Source organism: Phallusia mammillata, chromosome 4 (assembly GCF_965637545.1).
Source record: "Phallusia mammillata chromosome 4, kaPhaMamm4.hap1.1, whole genome shotgun sequence".
NCBI lineage: Eukaryota > Metazoa > Chordata > Ascidiacea > Phlebobranchia > Ascidiidae > Phallusia > Phallusia mammillata.
Genome location: NC_137255.1, coordinates 1441319 through 1457758, shown reverse-complemented (window position 1 = coordinate 1457758; position 16440 = coordinate 1441319). Strand labels below are relative to the sequence as shown.

At 35.3% G+C, this 16440-nt stretch overlaps 1 protein-coding gene across 4 annotated transcripts in view; it reads left to right on the top strand.

The window, feature by feature from the left end:
* The first annotated feature begins 2316 nt into the window (after positions 1 to 2316).
* The window catches only part of LOC145222119 (uncharacterized), a 38658-nt gene continuing 24534 nt past the window's right edge, over positions 2317 to 16440 (top strand). For 2 of the 4 annotated variants that reach the window (XM_080088150.1, XM_080088148.1), the window contains exons 1-9: positions 2321 to 2793; positions 2905 to 2964; positions 3228 to 3403; positions 3576 to 3716; positions 7749 to 7943; positions 9755 to 9844; positions 10131 to 10208; positions 12898 to 12935; positions 15286 to 15355. In XM_080088150.1, the coding sequence (XP_079944276.1) occupies positions 2954 to 2964; positions 3228 to 3403; positions 3576 to 3716; positions 7749 to 7943; positions 9755 to 9844; positions 10131 to 10208; positions 12898 to 12935; positions 15286 to 15355 (799 nt within the window). In that variant the 5' untranslated portion in view covers positions 2321 to 2793; positions 2905 to 2953. Of the gene's footprint in view, positions 2794 to 2904; positions 2965 to 3227; positions 3404 to 3575; positions 3717 to 7748; positions 7944 to 9754; positions 9845 to 10130; positions 10209 to 12897; positions 12936 to 15285; positions 15356 to 16440 lie in introns of all 4 variants that reach the window. The other 2 variants (XM_080088151.1, XM_080088149.1) reach the window with 2 other exon arrangements.

The following is a 16440-nucleotide window of genomic DNA, read 5'->3' as shown; positions in this document are numbered from 1 at the left end:
GTGATTGTGATCTACCTACGCATTTTTAAAAAATATGCCTAAATACGGTATGATTTCACCCTTAACCAGTACCCCTGGTTAAGAACCCCTGACCTAGCAGATAAATCGTATTTTTGTTTCAAAATGCGCGGGTTTTAAAATGCACAGTAGGCCTACGTTGCAGGATGACCGATGAAAAACAAAACAATTGTTGGGTTGGTGGCTTTGTATTTACTTTTCGAAATAATCTTTTACTCCACAATGGTAAGCGTGGTAAAAACACAAAACTTTAAAATGCAAAAATATCCTGAGATAATCAAAACTGCTTTGTGAGTGAGCACGTTTTGATTTTTTGAAGAGGAAAAACCAAGGCAAATCATTAACTTAATAACTTACCCCGCCCAAAGTCTATCTATCAAACACAAGTTGTCGCACGAGAATTCATGGAGCGTAAAATGGGGCGACTTTGCACGCTTTTAACAACGCAAAGGATAGGGTTTTTGGTGTTTTTTTCAATAAACTGCCTTAACGACTAAATATTTTTTATTTCTAAATTGTCTTGCTAACAAAAATTTTTTTGCGTGACGTAAAAATGACGTCATTGGTTGCTAGGCAACGCGCATTGTTTGCAGGAAAGCAGTTTTATTGGCACTAGTTTGTCAAAAACTGTTTTTCTGCATCGTTTTCTAGCAAATTTGTGAAAGTAATCTTTATGATAAGTAATTGTGATAATAAAATGTAGTAAATATAAATGGTCCTGACCGTTTTTAGTAATAAAAAAATGTTGACTGTACAGATATTTGAAAAACTTAGAAATATTAAGTGTTAACCGAAGCAGTTTGTTTATCAAAGATATCCTTTTTAAAGTCTTTATTTGGGTTATACTTATTTTTTTGCTGCTGGAAAAAGTGCAAGCCTACAGAAATTTGCAATACATTTAAAAGTTCTATGATAAGATGAACTAAGTGTGTATATATAAACTTGCAGCTTAAAATAAAATTATACCAATATAATGAAGTAACTGGTGGATGGCTGGGCTTTTAAATGAACAAGCCATTCATTTCAAAGTATCTTTACTGAAGAAGAATTATCTAGTGTCCCATCACACCAAACCAATGTAAGAAGTTGCTGTTTGGCATATGGCTCCTGGCTTGCAATACCAACAACAGGCATATAGACTCAAAAAAAGGAAAACATAAATGCCAATGTTTTATTTTGCAACAACTTTGAATAAAACAGACACAATTAATGACATAAAATAGTAATGCATAACAAGATGGAAAGGCAAATAACATTCATTGATTTAAGAGTAATTTTGTGACATTTAGTAGGCTGACACAGGATCTATTGGACTTCATGTAACTACTCTGTTTGAGTTTATGAAGCTTCAAAAAAACATGTCATACTGTGCTGTGTGTCTCTTAAGTTTTGACTTTTTTGATTTTATTGAATCACCAATATTGAAAATTGCTAACAATTCTTGCATGTTATTTTATGCCCCTAATGATTTTTTTTGGATTTTTTTGTGATATCCTCACACAACATGTATTGTGGGAAGTATCAGCTGAAACTGAAATAAATGAAAAAAGTGCCACTTTGGATGCAAAATTTCCCACGATACTTTTTATGCTGTACAGGTGAATAGATTTAAGAAGATTTAACAATTTTGTTGATATTGGTTGTTTCATGCATCAATGTTAGTTGTATTTGTTTATATTGCATTTTCTCTTGTGGTTGTGTTGCATATGACAGTACACATATTCAACATGGTATATAGACCTTAATTGATGCAATAAATATTTTTATCACTAAAAAGTGTCATATATCTATCAAAAAAATTAAAAACAGAGGGAAAGATTGTACAACACCTTTAAAGGTACTGCCAAAAGCTTTCAAAATTCAGTATAAGCTAAAAGCGTCAAAATCCAGTAAATTAACGATGACGTCACTATTACGTCATGACTTTTCTGACCTTGGAGGAACATAGTCAAACTATTTATTCCAATTTTAGATGAATATACATCACAACTTTTGTATCTTTCGGAACTTAAGTAGGCTACATGTATATCTACTGGAAAATTTAACCGCTAAAACCTGATTTAAACTCTATTTCATGTTCATCAGTTCCATTTAAACATTGTAAGTTGAGCGTAGTTATATTTTTATTCAAAATTTTGCAGAAATTGCAAAATCAAACACCGCAAAAGTATCCAAATTAATCATTTTATAAATCGGCCCCATAAGGCGCAATGCAAAATTCGCGCTAATTTCGCCCCATTTTCATCCCCACAACTTGTGTTTTCTATGGCGTGCGACAACTTGTGTTTTCTATGGGTCACGTCTAAAACTGCGGGCCCGCTTGGCCCACTTGGCCCGCTTGGCCCAGCACTTGGCCCGTTTTGTCCTGCGAGAGACGGGCCAAGCAATGGATATAGTGGGCCCGCAGTTTTTCCTTGCAAGAGACGCGACAAGCACTGGATATAGTGGGCCCGCAGTTTTTCATTTGCATGAAGTGCTGGGCCAAGCGGGCCAAGTGATCCAAGTGGGCCCGCAGTTTTAGACGTGACCGGTTTTCTATGGATTTTGACCCCGCCCGTCAGGGTTGCCAGAATGGCCTATTTTCGGCCAGAATCGCTCATTCTGGCCTTGATTCAGAGCCCTTGTGGCTTGTGCGAAACAAATTCGGTTTGGTCGTTTGGCCGAAAGTTTGGGCGTTCTCAGTGTAAATGTTCGTTTCATACTTCCGCTTCGTAATGGCTGGAGCTGGACTGTAGTTTCTTATTGTTAAAAAAAAACGGTTTGTGGCTAATACAGGTAAACAAGTCTTGCCCATTGTGTTTTTTAATGTAATATGTATTTTCTAAAAATTTGCATGCACCAAAATAGGTTAAACATAAGTCAGACAGTTTTTGTGTTTTATTGCAGGGCAAACTATACCATTTGTAGGAATTCAGTTCCAAACTCCACTGAAGTTATGCCCAAAAGGTAAAAGAATATTCTTTATTTTTGACATATATCGATTTCTCAAGCGTTTTTATCAGTAACAGTTTACTTACCCACCTCTCTTAAGCTTTACTCTCTTATTTTTTATGTTTACCACTTGCTGTTATGTACTGATATTGCCTAATCATTATGCCAACAAAAAAGCACAAGTGTGTGATTAAAACAATGAAATAACGAATGATTTTAAATTTAATTTAAATTGACAGTCAGAAAATCTTTTGATATTTATTTTATTTCATTAACAGGTCAAGAAATGTTTCTCCGAAGGAAGCTGATGATGCCGCTAAATCATTGGCAAAAGTTAACATACTACCAACCAATTGGCCACAGTACTTGAGAAAACTTGGATTTTCTGACAGAAATGTGGAAAGATATGTCAATAAAAAAGGTTCTTTAACCCCCTACTGGGTCAAGTTAAAAGGTAATTATTTCATACATTTCTATTTGCATGTGAATTACCTACGAACATTTGTAGTTTCTAAATTCTGGAGCATTTATGTTGTTTACCCTGTAGCACCAATTGTTACTCACTTTCCCCATCAACCTAATTCAGCAAAAGTTTTGTGTTTGCATAACTAATTTTGCTCCAACAGTTTTTGTACAAACAGGAGTGCATAGTGAACTCAATGCGGGTGTAGAACAACTAGTACAATATGAAGTAAACAGCCAAAAAAGAACTGAACACATTGATGAAATTTTGGTCCACAATCAAGTAAACAAGAATATTATTAGAAGTAAGGGTTATTATTTATTTTGTATGTATCTTCATAGTAATTGTTAGTACATAATCAGGTGTTGTGTCCTGATCACCTGTTTTTTTTCAACAGTACAAATTGTCATGTACAGTTGCAACTTTATTTTTGAAGCAATCGCAATACCTCTTTTCACTTAATTTATTCTTTATCTGTTTTTACCCATACTTGTCTTAAGGTAGATGTTAGGGATCGTTGCCTAAGATGCAATATTCAGGCCAGTTTGTTTTAAGCAGCGATTCTCAATTTTATAGGGCCACATAGCACCTAACAACTTTTTCTATCACTGCGTACCACCTCCTAAACATTGTTTGAATGGATAGATCAAGAAATAGGCCTATTTTCTCACCCTGACATAGTCTAGCACAGGGATGGCGAACCTTTTTAGTTGAATGGGTCAAACGTGACATCAAAACTCGGAAAGAAAACAAAGTGGGTCACATATTTTATTATATGTCAATGCTAAGATGCTTGTTGCTGCATCTTTTTCTGCAAGTCTTGTAACCCTATGTAGTTTTCAGTTTAATACACACAGCAGTCATGTCTGAGCTGAGACGATTCCTGGCACTTGATTTTTATGAAATTCATGTGTCAAAACAAAGATTTGCATAAATATGTAGAACCAAACAGCGTCAACAAAGGTACAACAAATCGCAACTTATATGTTTAAATAAACATATCTGTTGCCTCACAATTGATTCAACAATCTGTATTTTGAGACAATGGGCAATGTGGCAGAGGACTTTTAAGTTAACTGTTGCGTTGGTTTTCAATCTCGGAAGTCTGGTAATCCTACCCATAGTAATCAGTATAAATGATAAAACTACAAGTGGGTCACTGAAATTCACATGGTAGGTCACTTTGTGACCCGTAGGTCAGTGGTTCGCCATCCCTGGTCTAGCATATTCAGTAATTTCAAAAGACTGTACAAAAACCGAGTTTTGCCAAAACCAGGGCTGATCAATTGGGTCAGTTGAGTTGCAATTTTTGATCTGATTTAAACTAGGTATGGAAGAAAGCTGCTGGCTTACCACTCCAAAAGTCCTGGCGTACCAGTAGTGGTATGAGTACCACAGTTTGAGAACCATTGGTTTAAAGCAATAGGAGTAAAAATCTGTTTTCACACAGCGACAATGATTAAAATATGCCAAAAAAGTGCTATTCTTAATTTTGTGTAGTTTTGTTCATTATGGGTCCCCTTCCCTGAACATATTGTTTTTGTCCGTATTTTTTTTTTCTTTTTTCTTTTTTTCTTTTTAAACAATTTGAAAAACAGTCGCGGGCTACGTGAAATGTCGCCAGGGGCCACATTTGGCCCGCGGGCCGCACTTTGGACACCCCTGCTTTAGGTCATAAATACTGTGCTGACATTGTAAACAAGTGTTTCTAATGGGTTCCTTGTTTAGTTTTTTAATTTTTGGCTCAAATGGTTACCTTTACAGCCCAGAATATGTCTACACTGAACAGTCAGTCAGGCAGATAGAAAAAAAACAAGGTTATAAAAGACTGTGGATGATATGGGACCCAATATAAAATAAGTGGAGGAAATATATCAATGTTTCAAAATAGGTTATAGTCATAGGCGCCAATTTTAATTTTTTCCATGGTATGCCATATTGTATGACGTCACAAAATGACGTCATGAAATACCAAATTCATTTCCTGTTGCCACATATGGTGGGATTATGTTAATTCTTGCAGTTTATGAGTTTACACAATGTAATTCAACCACCAGGTTCTTCTGCTTCTGTTGCATTTCAACGCATGTTCGTGGGCGTTAACACCGCGTTACTCGTTGCCAAAAATTGGACCCATTTGTGGAAATTACGGGGAGGCAGAACAATAAAGATAAAATGGATTTAGCTCGGACATCACCTTATGTCGCAAATTATTATAATGTTTAACATTTTTTTTCTATGTAATAACTACCACAAAAAAGATTTGTTTTCACGCAACAAAGTGCACATATTTTTGACCTAGCCATTACAAAAATTGTTTTATACGTTTTACAGTCGCTTGTTTCATTTGAAACATGTCGCATATTTAACCCAGTGAGTTGTATGCAGTATTATATTTAAAGTTTAGTGTGCTTCAAACGATGTCCTAAACTAAACTGCCAGAAACCTTTGACAAGCTAACACGTTTATTTTGGGAAAAGTACCAACCTGTACGTTTGTGATGTAACAATAAGCAATGTTGCTTTTTCAGTTGAAAGTAGACAGTCGTTGTCCTTGCGGTCAGATGCTGTTAGAACAAAGATTGGACTATTCTCATAATTATGTGTCCCCTTCCCTGAAGGGGACACATTTGTTTTGGTCTATATTTTTTTTTCTTTTTTTCTTTTTTCATTTTTTCTTTCTAATGCAGATTTGTTCCCACGTTTTGGTCAAGAAAGAATGCTTCAAACTTTTTCAAATTTACACACATTACAGATATTGGTCTAAAGATGGTCCATGTAAATTTTGACCCCGTTTGATCTCTTGGTTCACCCACAGCCCCCCAAAACGTGAAATTTTTAGCGCCGCTATTGTTCCCACGTTTTGGTCAAGAAAGAATGGTTCCAACTTTTTCCAATTTACACACATTACAGATATTGGTCTAAAGATGGTCCATGTGAATTTTGACCCCGTATGACCCAGAGGTTCACCCACAGGCCCCCGAAACATAAATGTGTCTAACGCTCGTTTGGTCAAGAAAGGCACTGTAGGCAGAAGTACCAAGAGAGTAACTCACTGGTTCACGATAGCGGGAGGGCTCAGCTTGACGTCGGACAGACGTTTTACGAGACGTCGTTTCAGTGATTAGAAATCAGCTGTTTTGCACAGCAATGCTATGTCGTTTTATTAAGTTATCACCCACATTTTTAGTTTTGGCGAAGGTTTCACACCTATGACGTGATTTAAGCCTAATAAGTGTGCTTCGGTTTTGTATATGTCAAGAAAAACTTTGTTAATAAAAGTTAAGATGAAAAAATTAACTTGATTTTTTTGCCAAATAAGTTTTTTTTTTTTAAATGTGGGGATCCATCAGTTTTTGTTTACAAAAACAATCATATGTGTAGATCAAATGATGTGTATAGTTAATTGGTAAATATCGTATAGAATATATAAAATGGAAGTATATCAGAAAGCCACTCTTCTAGTTTAGTTGACAAATGCTAAACTTTTTTATCACGTGATTGTTGACGTTTAACCCGGGACAGCGGCTTTTCCCCACCAACTTTTGTTGTGATTTTTATCACCCTTAATTATTTATATTCCAATGCTTCTTGAAGACGTTACAATTGTAATCAATGTGAACAATTCACGGGCTGTGAATCAATGAACGCAATTAATATGAATTGTTTATGTTACGTATTGGTTAGTTTTCCTCTAGTCCCCCTCTAGTTACATGCATTTTCAGTTTGCTCAAAGGTTTTACACCTATGACTTGATTTAAACTCTACAAACATTTTTCGGTTTCGTATACCTCAGGCAAAAGATTGTTGATCAACATTAAGGCGTAAAAAAATAAATGGTCATTGTCAGCCTTGACACAAGTGTGTGGGTCTATTCTTTTTTTGCCTACATAAACAATCATGTGTAAATCAATGATGTTTTTTCTGACTAATATGAAACCTAAAAGTGTTTATAGAGTTTAAATCAAGTCACAGGTGTAAAACCTTTCAATCAATTTCAATCTTTCAATCAAAAATCAATGTGTTTAGTAAATAGAATGTATAAAAAGGAAGTATACTAGACCTTTCTAGGTCAAAATTAACTCTTATTGAAAGTCTATTTTCACTACTCTGTCGCCAAAAAATAATTGGATTCATTTCCAAGGAATTTTGATAGTTAGGAGCCAACTTAACCGGCTTTAAGCACCATCCACATCTACAATGTGATTTTTTCCCACATAATGCCATGTAGCTACAACATGTTCAGCATTTATCAACCATTCTCGTTATATTTTAGTGACATTGTTTTGTAAAGATTAATAACTAAACCATAGTTTTGGTGTTTTTTATGTTTTTAGATCGCAATCGAGCTTGGTTTTTTTATGATTTCATCTGTCACTATGCAGACCATAACTTTATGGTACATGACATTGGTCGAATGAAGTTTGAACTTACAGAGGCCCAGCTTTCACAAATTGAATGTGATTACAGGGGAAACTCACTTGAGCAAAGATATCAAATATTATCAACTTGGGTGAGAGCAAAAAATCTAAGTAAGTGCCGTGTTGTATATTATTGTTTTTGTTTTTCATATAATGCAGGGATGTTTCACTTGTTTGGCCAAAAGAGCAAATAAAACTTTTATAATTCACACATGTTATAGGTGGAAGTCCATAGTGGTCTCTCTCAAATTTTGACCATCGTTGTTGCCTAACTGTTCACTCACAGGCCCTCAAGACATTACATTTTATACCAGTTTTGCTTGCTACATGTTTCAGAAGTTTCATATATTGTTGGTTGGTGCATTGTAAAGTATTTTGTAACTTTAAATTACTAGAATGAAATAAATCAGCCAATCTAGCTTGTATTTCATGCACATTTCATGTTTCTGGCAAAATTTAAGTCTTCATATGCTTTGCACAAACACAAAATGAATTATGGGTCCCCTTCCTTGAAGGGGACACATCTTGATTTTACTCGATTTCTTTTTTTTTTTTTCTTTTTTTTTTCTTTTTTTTTTTCTTCCCTGAAGTTTGTCCACCCCATTTTGCCCTGAAATGTTTGATGGATTTGGATGAAACTTTCACAGATGGTAGATATAGTTGTGTAGATGTGCCATCTGCTTCGTTTGTCATGATAACCCCAGTATTTACCCCGCTAGCCCCCAAAATGTAAAATGTGGTTTGTGCGCACCACAAACGTTAGTTTTGTGTGATGTTATAAAGGCAACTACATATGGTACTTATGTTTAAGGATTGCTTGGTGAACGTGTTTGCGGATAGCAGTCAAGGGGGTTGTTTACAGCCTTGTGACGTCACAAGTCATTACCGTTATTGGTTAAAACGCCCACTAGTGGTCAAAATTGAAACATTGGCCGATTTGGACAAAAATTTACAGGATTGTTGTTTGGGTCATTGCAGTTTCATATTTTCAACATTAGGGTGAAGAACTCCATCATTTACCCCACTAGCCCCCTAAAATGGGTGAATTTTTAAACAGGGTCGGAATTGGCTGAATTTTGGATAGCTAGTACAAATTGCCATTTACAAATGATCATTGTTGTGTTAAACCCTGTAGCCCCTGCATTTACCCCACTAGCCCCCTAAAATGGGTGAATTTTTAAACAGGGTTGGATTTGGCTGAAATTTGGATAGCTTGTAGAATTTGCGATTGACAAATGACGATTGTTGTGTTAAACCCTGTAGCCCCAGCATTTATCCCACTAGCCCCCTAAAAAGGGTAAATTTTTTAAACAGGGTTGGATTTGGCTGAAATTTGGATAGCTTGTACAATTTGCCATTTGCAAATGACGATTGTTGTGTTAAACCCTGTAGCCCCAATAGTCACCCTACTAGCCCCCTAAAATGGGTGAGTTTTTAAACAGTGCGCGATTGTTGGAAATGTTATGCCATTTATAGGTATCGATTGTTGTGTTTTACATATTTGTTTTAAACTAGACAAACTTTAAACAATGCTTGAATTGAGTCGATTTGTATAGTTTGAACTTTGCATAGCATGACTATTTAATCCTAGTACCAATCACAGTGTTTTACTTTACAACACCAAAGTTTCTTGTGGTTATCTCTTGAAATGCAGTATTTACAACTTTGCATGTGTGAGGACCCATGAGTTTCTGCCTACAGAAACAACTAACGTTTTAAAAGACGGTGGCTAATATGGGACCCAATATAAAATAAGTGAAGGAATTATATTGCAGTTTTAGAATACGATTTAGTGTATGGACAATGGCAAAATGTGCTAAGCCACCCCTCTAGTTTACATCTACTTTTACATGTTATGCTCTACTGTAAATGTACCAAATACCATATTGTATAGGATTTACTTAACTCTCTTTCCTTTTCAGCTAAGTTAAAAAAAATAGCAAGTAAGCTCAAAAAACTTGATTTGGTTGCTCCGGAGATTTACAACCCCAAGTCACAATTGGGACCCCAAGGTATCTTGCCTAATTAAAAAACAAATGCATTTTAAGACTGCAACATGAAACTTGCACAAATGTAGCGTAAACCTTTTTAAAGGATTTTAATTGTTTTAGTTAAAAAAAGAATAGGTGAGTTGTTTGCACTTTTGTAGGCAAAGCAAATTGGTGTGAGAAAAAAAGTATGGCTGTAATTACAATTTGCACAAAATTAATTAGTTGTAATAAAAGAAATGTTTTCATATCTCATTCACCTTGAATTTTGTAATAACTTGCCAGTAACGAAATTTTTTATGCCTAACAGAATCCGATACCAGCAGTGAGGCATCAGATTCTTACATTTCTTCAGAAACAGATTATGAAGAAACCTTTTCTCAACAAGGTTGTACCTTCCCTATTAGTCTTGCTATAACCCACAGATGTTAATGCAGTCAAAAAATGTGACTGTTTTTATCCTATGAGTTACTTAAGCTTTTGATAATACTACCAAATTGCCCTGAACACACAAGCTTAACACCATGGCCAGTTTAACATGTGTCTCATTATTATATAGCTATAAGAAGTGGTGAGATTCAGGCTGTTGGCATGGTTCATGATAACCTAGGGTTATCATATCAAAGAGGGCAAAATTTCTGATTTTTTTTACAAAATGGATTTGACAACCTGAAACTTGCTTTGTCATTTGTCCCTTTGTCTAGGGGACACATATCCTTATTGTCTGTTTTTTCTGTCTTCGCAGTATTTACCCCATTAGACCTCTTAAATCGGTAAGTTTTTTAACATTGTTGGAATTGGCTGAAATTCGGATAGCTTGTAGAATATACCATTTATAAGTCTTAATTGTTGTTTTTAACCTTGTAGCCCAACATTTACCCCACTATCCCCCTATGTTGCTGGGCACCACAAAGGATAGGTTTCTGTGGTGTAATAGTGTTATAAGGCCAATGGGACATATGTTACTTGTATTTGTGGATGGCTTGGTGGACATTTTTGCACATGGCAGTTAGGGGGTTGTCAACAGCCTTATAATGTCAGAAACATTGATGGCTGTTGTTTGAAATGCCTCTAGTTGTCAAAATTTTAAACGTTGGCCCATGTTACATGATTGTTGATTGGATCGTTGTGGTTTTATGTTTTATTAGTTTGGGTGTAGAACCCCATCAGTTACCCCAGTAGCCGTCTTAAATTAGGGTGTTTTTAAACAGTGTTGGAATTGAATAAAATTTTGATTGCTTGTAGAATTTATCATTTATAGAAGCTTATTGTTATGTTTAATGTTGTAGCCCCAATATTTACCCCACTAGCCCCCTAAAATGATTGAGTTTTTCAACACGTTTATTGCGTTTGGTGTATATCTACTACAAAAAAACGTTTCGCGTAGAGTGTGGATTGATGTTAATTTACGGCAAAAGTTGTTGATGAAAATGCAGCTGCCCATTAATCCATGTCGAGACCAAAAGCCCATGCCATAAATGTGTGATCGTCATGAATCTGGCGCGACATTCGGCGGGCATTATACATGATTATGTGAACGAGGTCTTGTTATGGGTCTCCTTCTCTGAAGGGGAAGCATATTGATTTTACTCAAATTGTTTTTTCTTTTTTTTCTTCTCAAAGTTTGTCCGACTCGTTTTTCTATCAAATGTTTGATGGATTTGGCTGAAATTTTCACTTATGGTAGATATAGTTATGTAGATGTGCATCCCACTTTGTTTTAGTTGATAACCCCAGTATTTACCCTGCTAGCCCCTTAAAATTGGTATTTCCCCCCCGAAGTTTGTCCGACTCGTTTTTCCATCAAATGTTTGATGGATTTAGCTGAAATTTACACAGATGGTAGATATAGTTATGTAGATGTGCATCCCACTTTGTTTTTGTTGATAACCGCAGTATTTACCCCGCTAGCCCCCTAAAATGGGTGTTTTTTCCCCGAAGTTTGTCCTACTCATTTGGCCATCAAATGTTTGATGGATTTGGGTGGGTAAAATTTTAAACAATGGCTTACATAGATGGAATTTGAACAGTTTGTTGTTTGTGCCATTTTAGGGCGTCGATTGTTGTGTTTCACCCTGTAGCCCAAATATTTACTCCACCAGACCTCTAAAATGGGTGAATTTTTTAAACCATGTCGGATTGAATGAATTTTTGACAGTTTGTTGAATTTGGTATTTATAGCTGTTGATTATTGTTATGCGCCCTGTAGCCCTAATGCTTACCCTACTAACCCCCCAAAATGGGTGAATTTATCAACAATACTTGGGTGAAATGACAGTTTGACAGTTTGTATAATATGCCATTTTGAAATGTCAGTGTTTCATGCTATTTAGGCCCACAAACTTATAACAATGTCTGAATTGCATGAGATTTGGACAATTTGTATTTTACATAACATGTTCATTTAGGGAACGCTACCAATCACTGTGTTTGACTTTATAATACCCTTTCTTATGGTTACCTGTTTACAACTTTGTAGTATTGGGACCCATGAGTTTCTGCCTGCAGAAACAAATCAAGGTTATAAACAATGTTGTCTTCTATGGGACCCAGTATATAATAAGCATAGGGAATATATTACAGTTGCAAAATAGGTTGTAGTGTATATGCTATAGTAAAATGTGCTAAGCCACCCTTCTAGTTCGATATGGTTACTGTTAAAGCTTTGCAGCAGACAGATTTTTGGCAACTTTATAGAACATGCTATTTTTAATCATTGATTGTTTTGTTTAACCGCGTAGCATCATGATTTACCAAACTGTCCCTTAAAATGGGTAAATTGTTTCAAATTAACATCCAAAGTAACCGGTTTTGTTTGTTTTACAAACTCTGAAAAATTAACAAGGCTGTGTTGTGGCACAGATGCTACAAATCATTCTTTGGAGTGTTTTACAATATTTTTAAAAACCAAAAACTGCAAACAATAGCAATATCCTAAAAAGCCCTTAAGAGCTTTCTAGTGTTAGTTGTCGGTTTATTACATTTTGTGTCCAAATGAAAAATTTACCTAATTAACATACTCTGCCCTAAAATGGCACACAATTATATGCAAACTTTAACAAAAATGTTTTTTTTAGGATCACTGGAAAGAAATATTGCTCTTTCAAGTGCTGAGGTATGTATATTTTTAACCCTTTTGACTTGCATGCAACCGGAATAGTCGGTAGATACTGTTTATGGTAGATAATATTATGCAGATGTGCCTTCGTTTCACTTGATAACCCTAGTATTTACCCCACTAGCCCCCCCAAATGTCAAACGTTTTTTGTATGTTGCTGCACACCACTAGCAAAAGGTATCTATGCTGTAATAAAGGCAACAGAACACATGTATATGGGTTTGTGTCTTTGGTAGATGTTTTTGCAGTTTAACTCTTTATGACGTTAAAAGTGTTATCGAATGCTGCTAAAAAACCTCTAGTGATCAAAATTTTAAACATTGGCCAATTTAGATAAATTTTACAGGGTTGTAGTTTGGGTCATTGTGGTTTAGTATAACAGTTATCACTTTGGGTGTGGAACCCCATCAGTCACATGGGTGAACTTTTTGAACAATGTCCAAATTGGATGAATTTTGGGCACTTTATAGACTACATCATTTTGAGGTGTTGATTAATGTGTTTTACATTGAAGCCCCACCATTAACCCCTAAAATGAATGAAATTTGTAAAAAATGTTGAAATTAGATAAAATTTGGCCAGTTTGTAGAATATGCCATTTTTAGGTGTCGATTGTTAAGTTTTATACTGTATTCCCCACCATTTACCCAACTAATCCCTAAAATGGGTGAATTTTCAAACATGTCTACATGGATGAAATTTGGATAGTTTGTACCCCTTCCCTGATTTTTTTAAACGGCTGTACTGACTAAAGTACATAATCTGGAAGTTTCATGCTTTGTCGGTTGGTGCAATGTAAGGTATTCTAAAGAAATTTGTAACTTTTTAGTGGATTCACCCATTTTCACCATTTAAACCTTAAAATAATTGGTTTTAGTTTAAGGCGAGAAACACAAGTCCTAATGTGCTGAAATGTTAAACAATTGTTTGCAGTAGGTTATTTGTTTAGTATTTTAACCTTAGCCTTAATCTGCCAACTAGTTACCTTTACAGCCCATAATATGTGTATACTGTCAGTCAGATAGAAGTCTCATAGGAGTAACTCACTGGTTTATTATTAGGTCAGTGTGTTTGTTCTTATTGTCAGTAATGCCACTGAAAGGCCAACTTGTAGGTATTACAAACACAGTTAAGAACAATTTTTTTGTCATAACATAGTTTCTTTATTTTTGACAAATCATTTCAAGAATCAGCACTAAAGTCGATAAATTGTATAAATTAGGCAAAATTGTATTGTTGAACACTAAGGATTGTGTGCTATTGAAATGGTGTCAACAGGACATTAAACGGTCAATTGGCGTCCAATTGTAAGAGGTTACTACAGGTCAATGTTATTCGTTTTGCGAAACAAAGTTAAGTGAAAAACAAGTTGTTATGTACACCTTTGTACCAAATTGCTTTTCAATTTATAGTGTCTGTAATATGACGGTTAAGGCATTCTAGGAAAATTTGTGTTTAAAAACTGACCTTGAACAACAATATCAAGGTCAAAGCAAGAGACTAAATTGAAAGTATTTTTCCCGTTCTTTTTTACTGTTTATGACAATAATGATGCAAATAAGATAAGTTTAGAAAAACAAAGTAAGCCCATAAAACATGTAGTCAATCCGAAGCTGAATGACATGGCTTTAGGGGACACACCTTATGGAAAGTTTAATTTTAAAATATAGCTGCAGGGCTAAAATTACACTGTTTGTGTCCAGGCCATATAAAAAAATGCCACAAAATTAAAAAAAGCGGATTAGATGCAGTATGTCATAACTTAGTTCGCAGAAGCTATAACTTTTGACATATATTGTTTTTGTTCATTTTTTTCTGTCTAAGGCTGGTTTGGTCAAGAAAGAGTGGTTCAAATTTACATACATTCTAGGTATTTATCAAAATTTGATCCTCCTGAAGTTTGTCACCCAAAGGCTCCTAAAACATAACATTTTTATACACCATTTTCACCCCTTAAACCCTATTCGGTTTTAGCTTTTCCAGTTATTTGGGTAAAAAGTACAAGCCTTAATGTGCTGAATTTACATAGTTTATGGGCTACAAGCCTTAATGTGCTGAAAACTATTGTTTGTAGTGTGATTAACATGCAGGTAAAAAACTAGAAGTTTTCCAAAGATTCAATAAAGAGTCATTAAACTGTCATTGTCAGCTTAGCCAAGTGACAAAAGGTCTCTGAAGGTCATTTTGTAGGTCTTACAGAACACAGTTGAGAATGATTTAAATGAATGTTTTTTTTACCCCACTAGACTGCGTATTTAGTTTAAAACTTACAATAAATATTCAAACAGACATGAAAGCCCTTTTCCTCTACATGGGTTTAAAGGATTGTTATTTTATTTTACTGTAGAATGTGGTGATTGGAGAAAACATCAACATAAATAAATACTATTCAGCAACCTCTCGAAGATATCCTTCAGGTTAAGTATGGTTTTAGTAATCGTGTTTATACGGTCCCTTTTCAGAAACCTACAGGTCACCTACTGTTTCCATCTTGATTTTTTGTGTCTTTTTTTCAACACTATGATTTGGTCAAGAAACAGTGGGGCAAGTTCTTTAAAATTTGCACATTTCTCTTTTTAAACACATTTCTAAACATTCAAATATTTGACCCAGTGTTTCACCCTCTGGACCCCAAAACCCTCTGAAGTTGTATATATCCATTTTCACCCCTTTACCCCAAAATATTTGTTTGTTTGTTCACTTGTGAATAAGGTCAGAAGCACAAGACTTGACCTGCTGAAGTTTTAAACAGCTGTGGATAGGGTTCTCCTTGTTGGCTGTTAAAAATTTCAGTGCAATTGGCTCAGTATTTACTCTTAAAGCCCCAAATATGTTTTACATGCTGTCTTTTGTCAAATTTGTGCTCGCTCAGTGCACTGCTGACGCAATGGGAGTGATTGACAATAGTGGCGCATGGAAAAATGCCTGTGCTTCACGCATGAACCTAGTCACCACTTGACCATTTTCTCACTGGTTGCAATTAGGATGTTATGATGTTAGTTATATTGCGCTGTAAACAGTAATGTAAGTCAACTTATTCGTGTTTCGAAATGAGAGCAACAACGCACCACAATTTGTTTCACCTGTGTAACATGACTTATTAAACTGAAAGGGTTAACAAAACTTTTTCAGAACAGGTTTTGGACATAAAAACCCAGCTAAGCAATCGTATTGTTGGTATGTAGGAACTTAACGCCACCAGGGAATGCTATGTGCGGATTAAAAATCATAATTCAACGCACAAAGGGCTGTTAAAGAAAAAAACTGTTGAAACTTCGTTAACAATTTAAATAGTTGGACCATACTGAATGTATCCATTAAATATATGTCCCTTACAATTATAATGAATGGTGCATAAATGTGGCACAGTTGCTGTAAAATGGAATCTTTAGGACAGGTGTGGCCAACACATCGATCGCCTGCTTTTCACTGGTCGATCGCCACTAAATTCTCCACTACTAATCAACAGCCTATTAATTGAAAAACAAATTGAAAAACATAA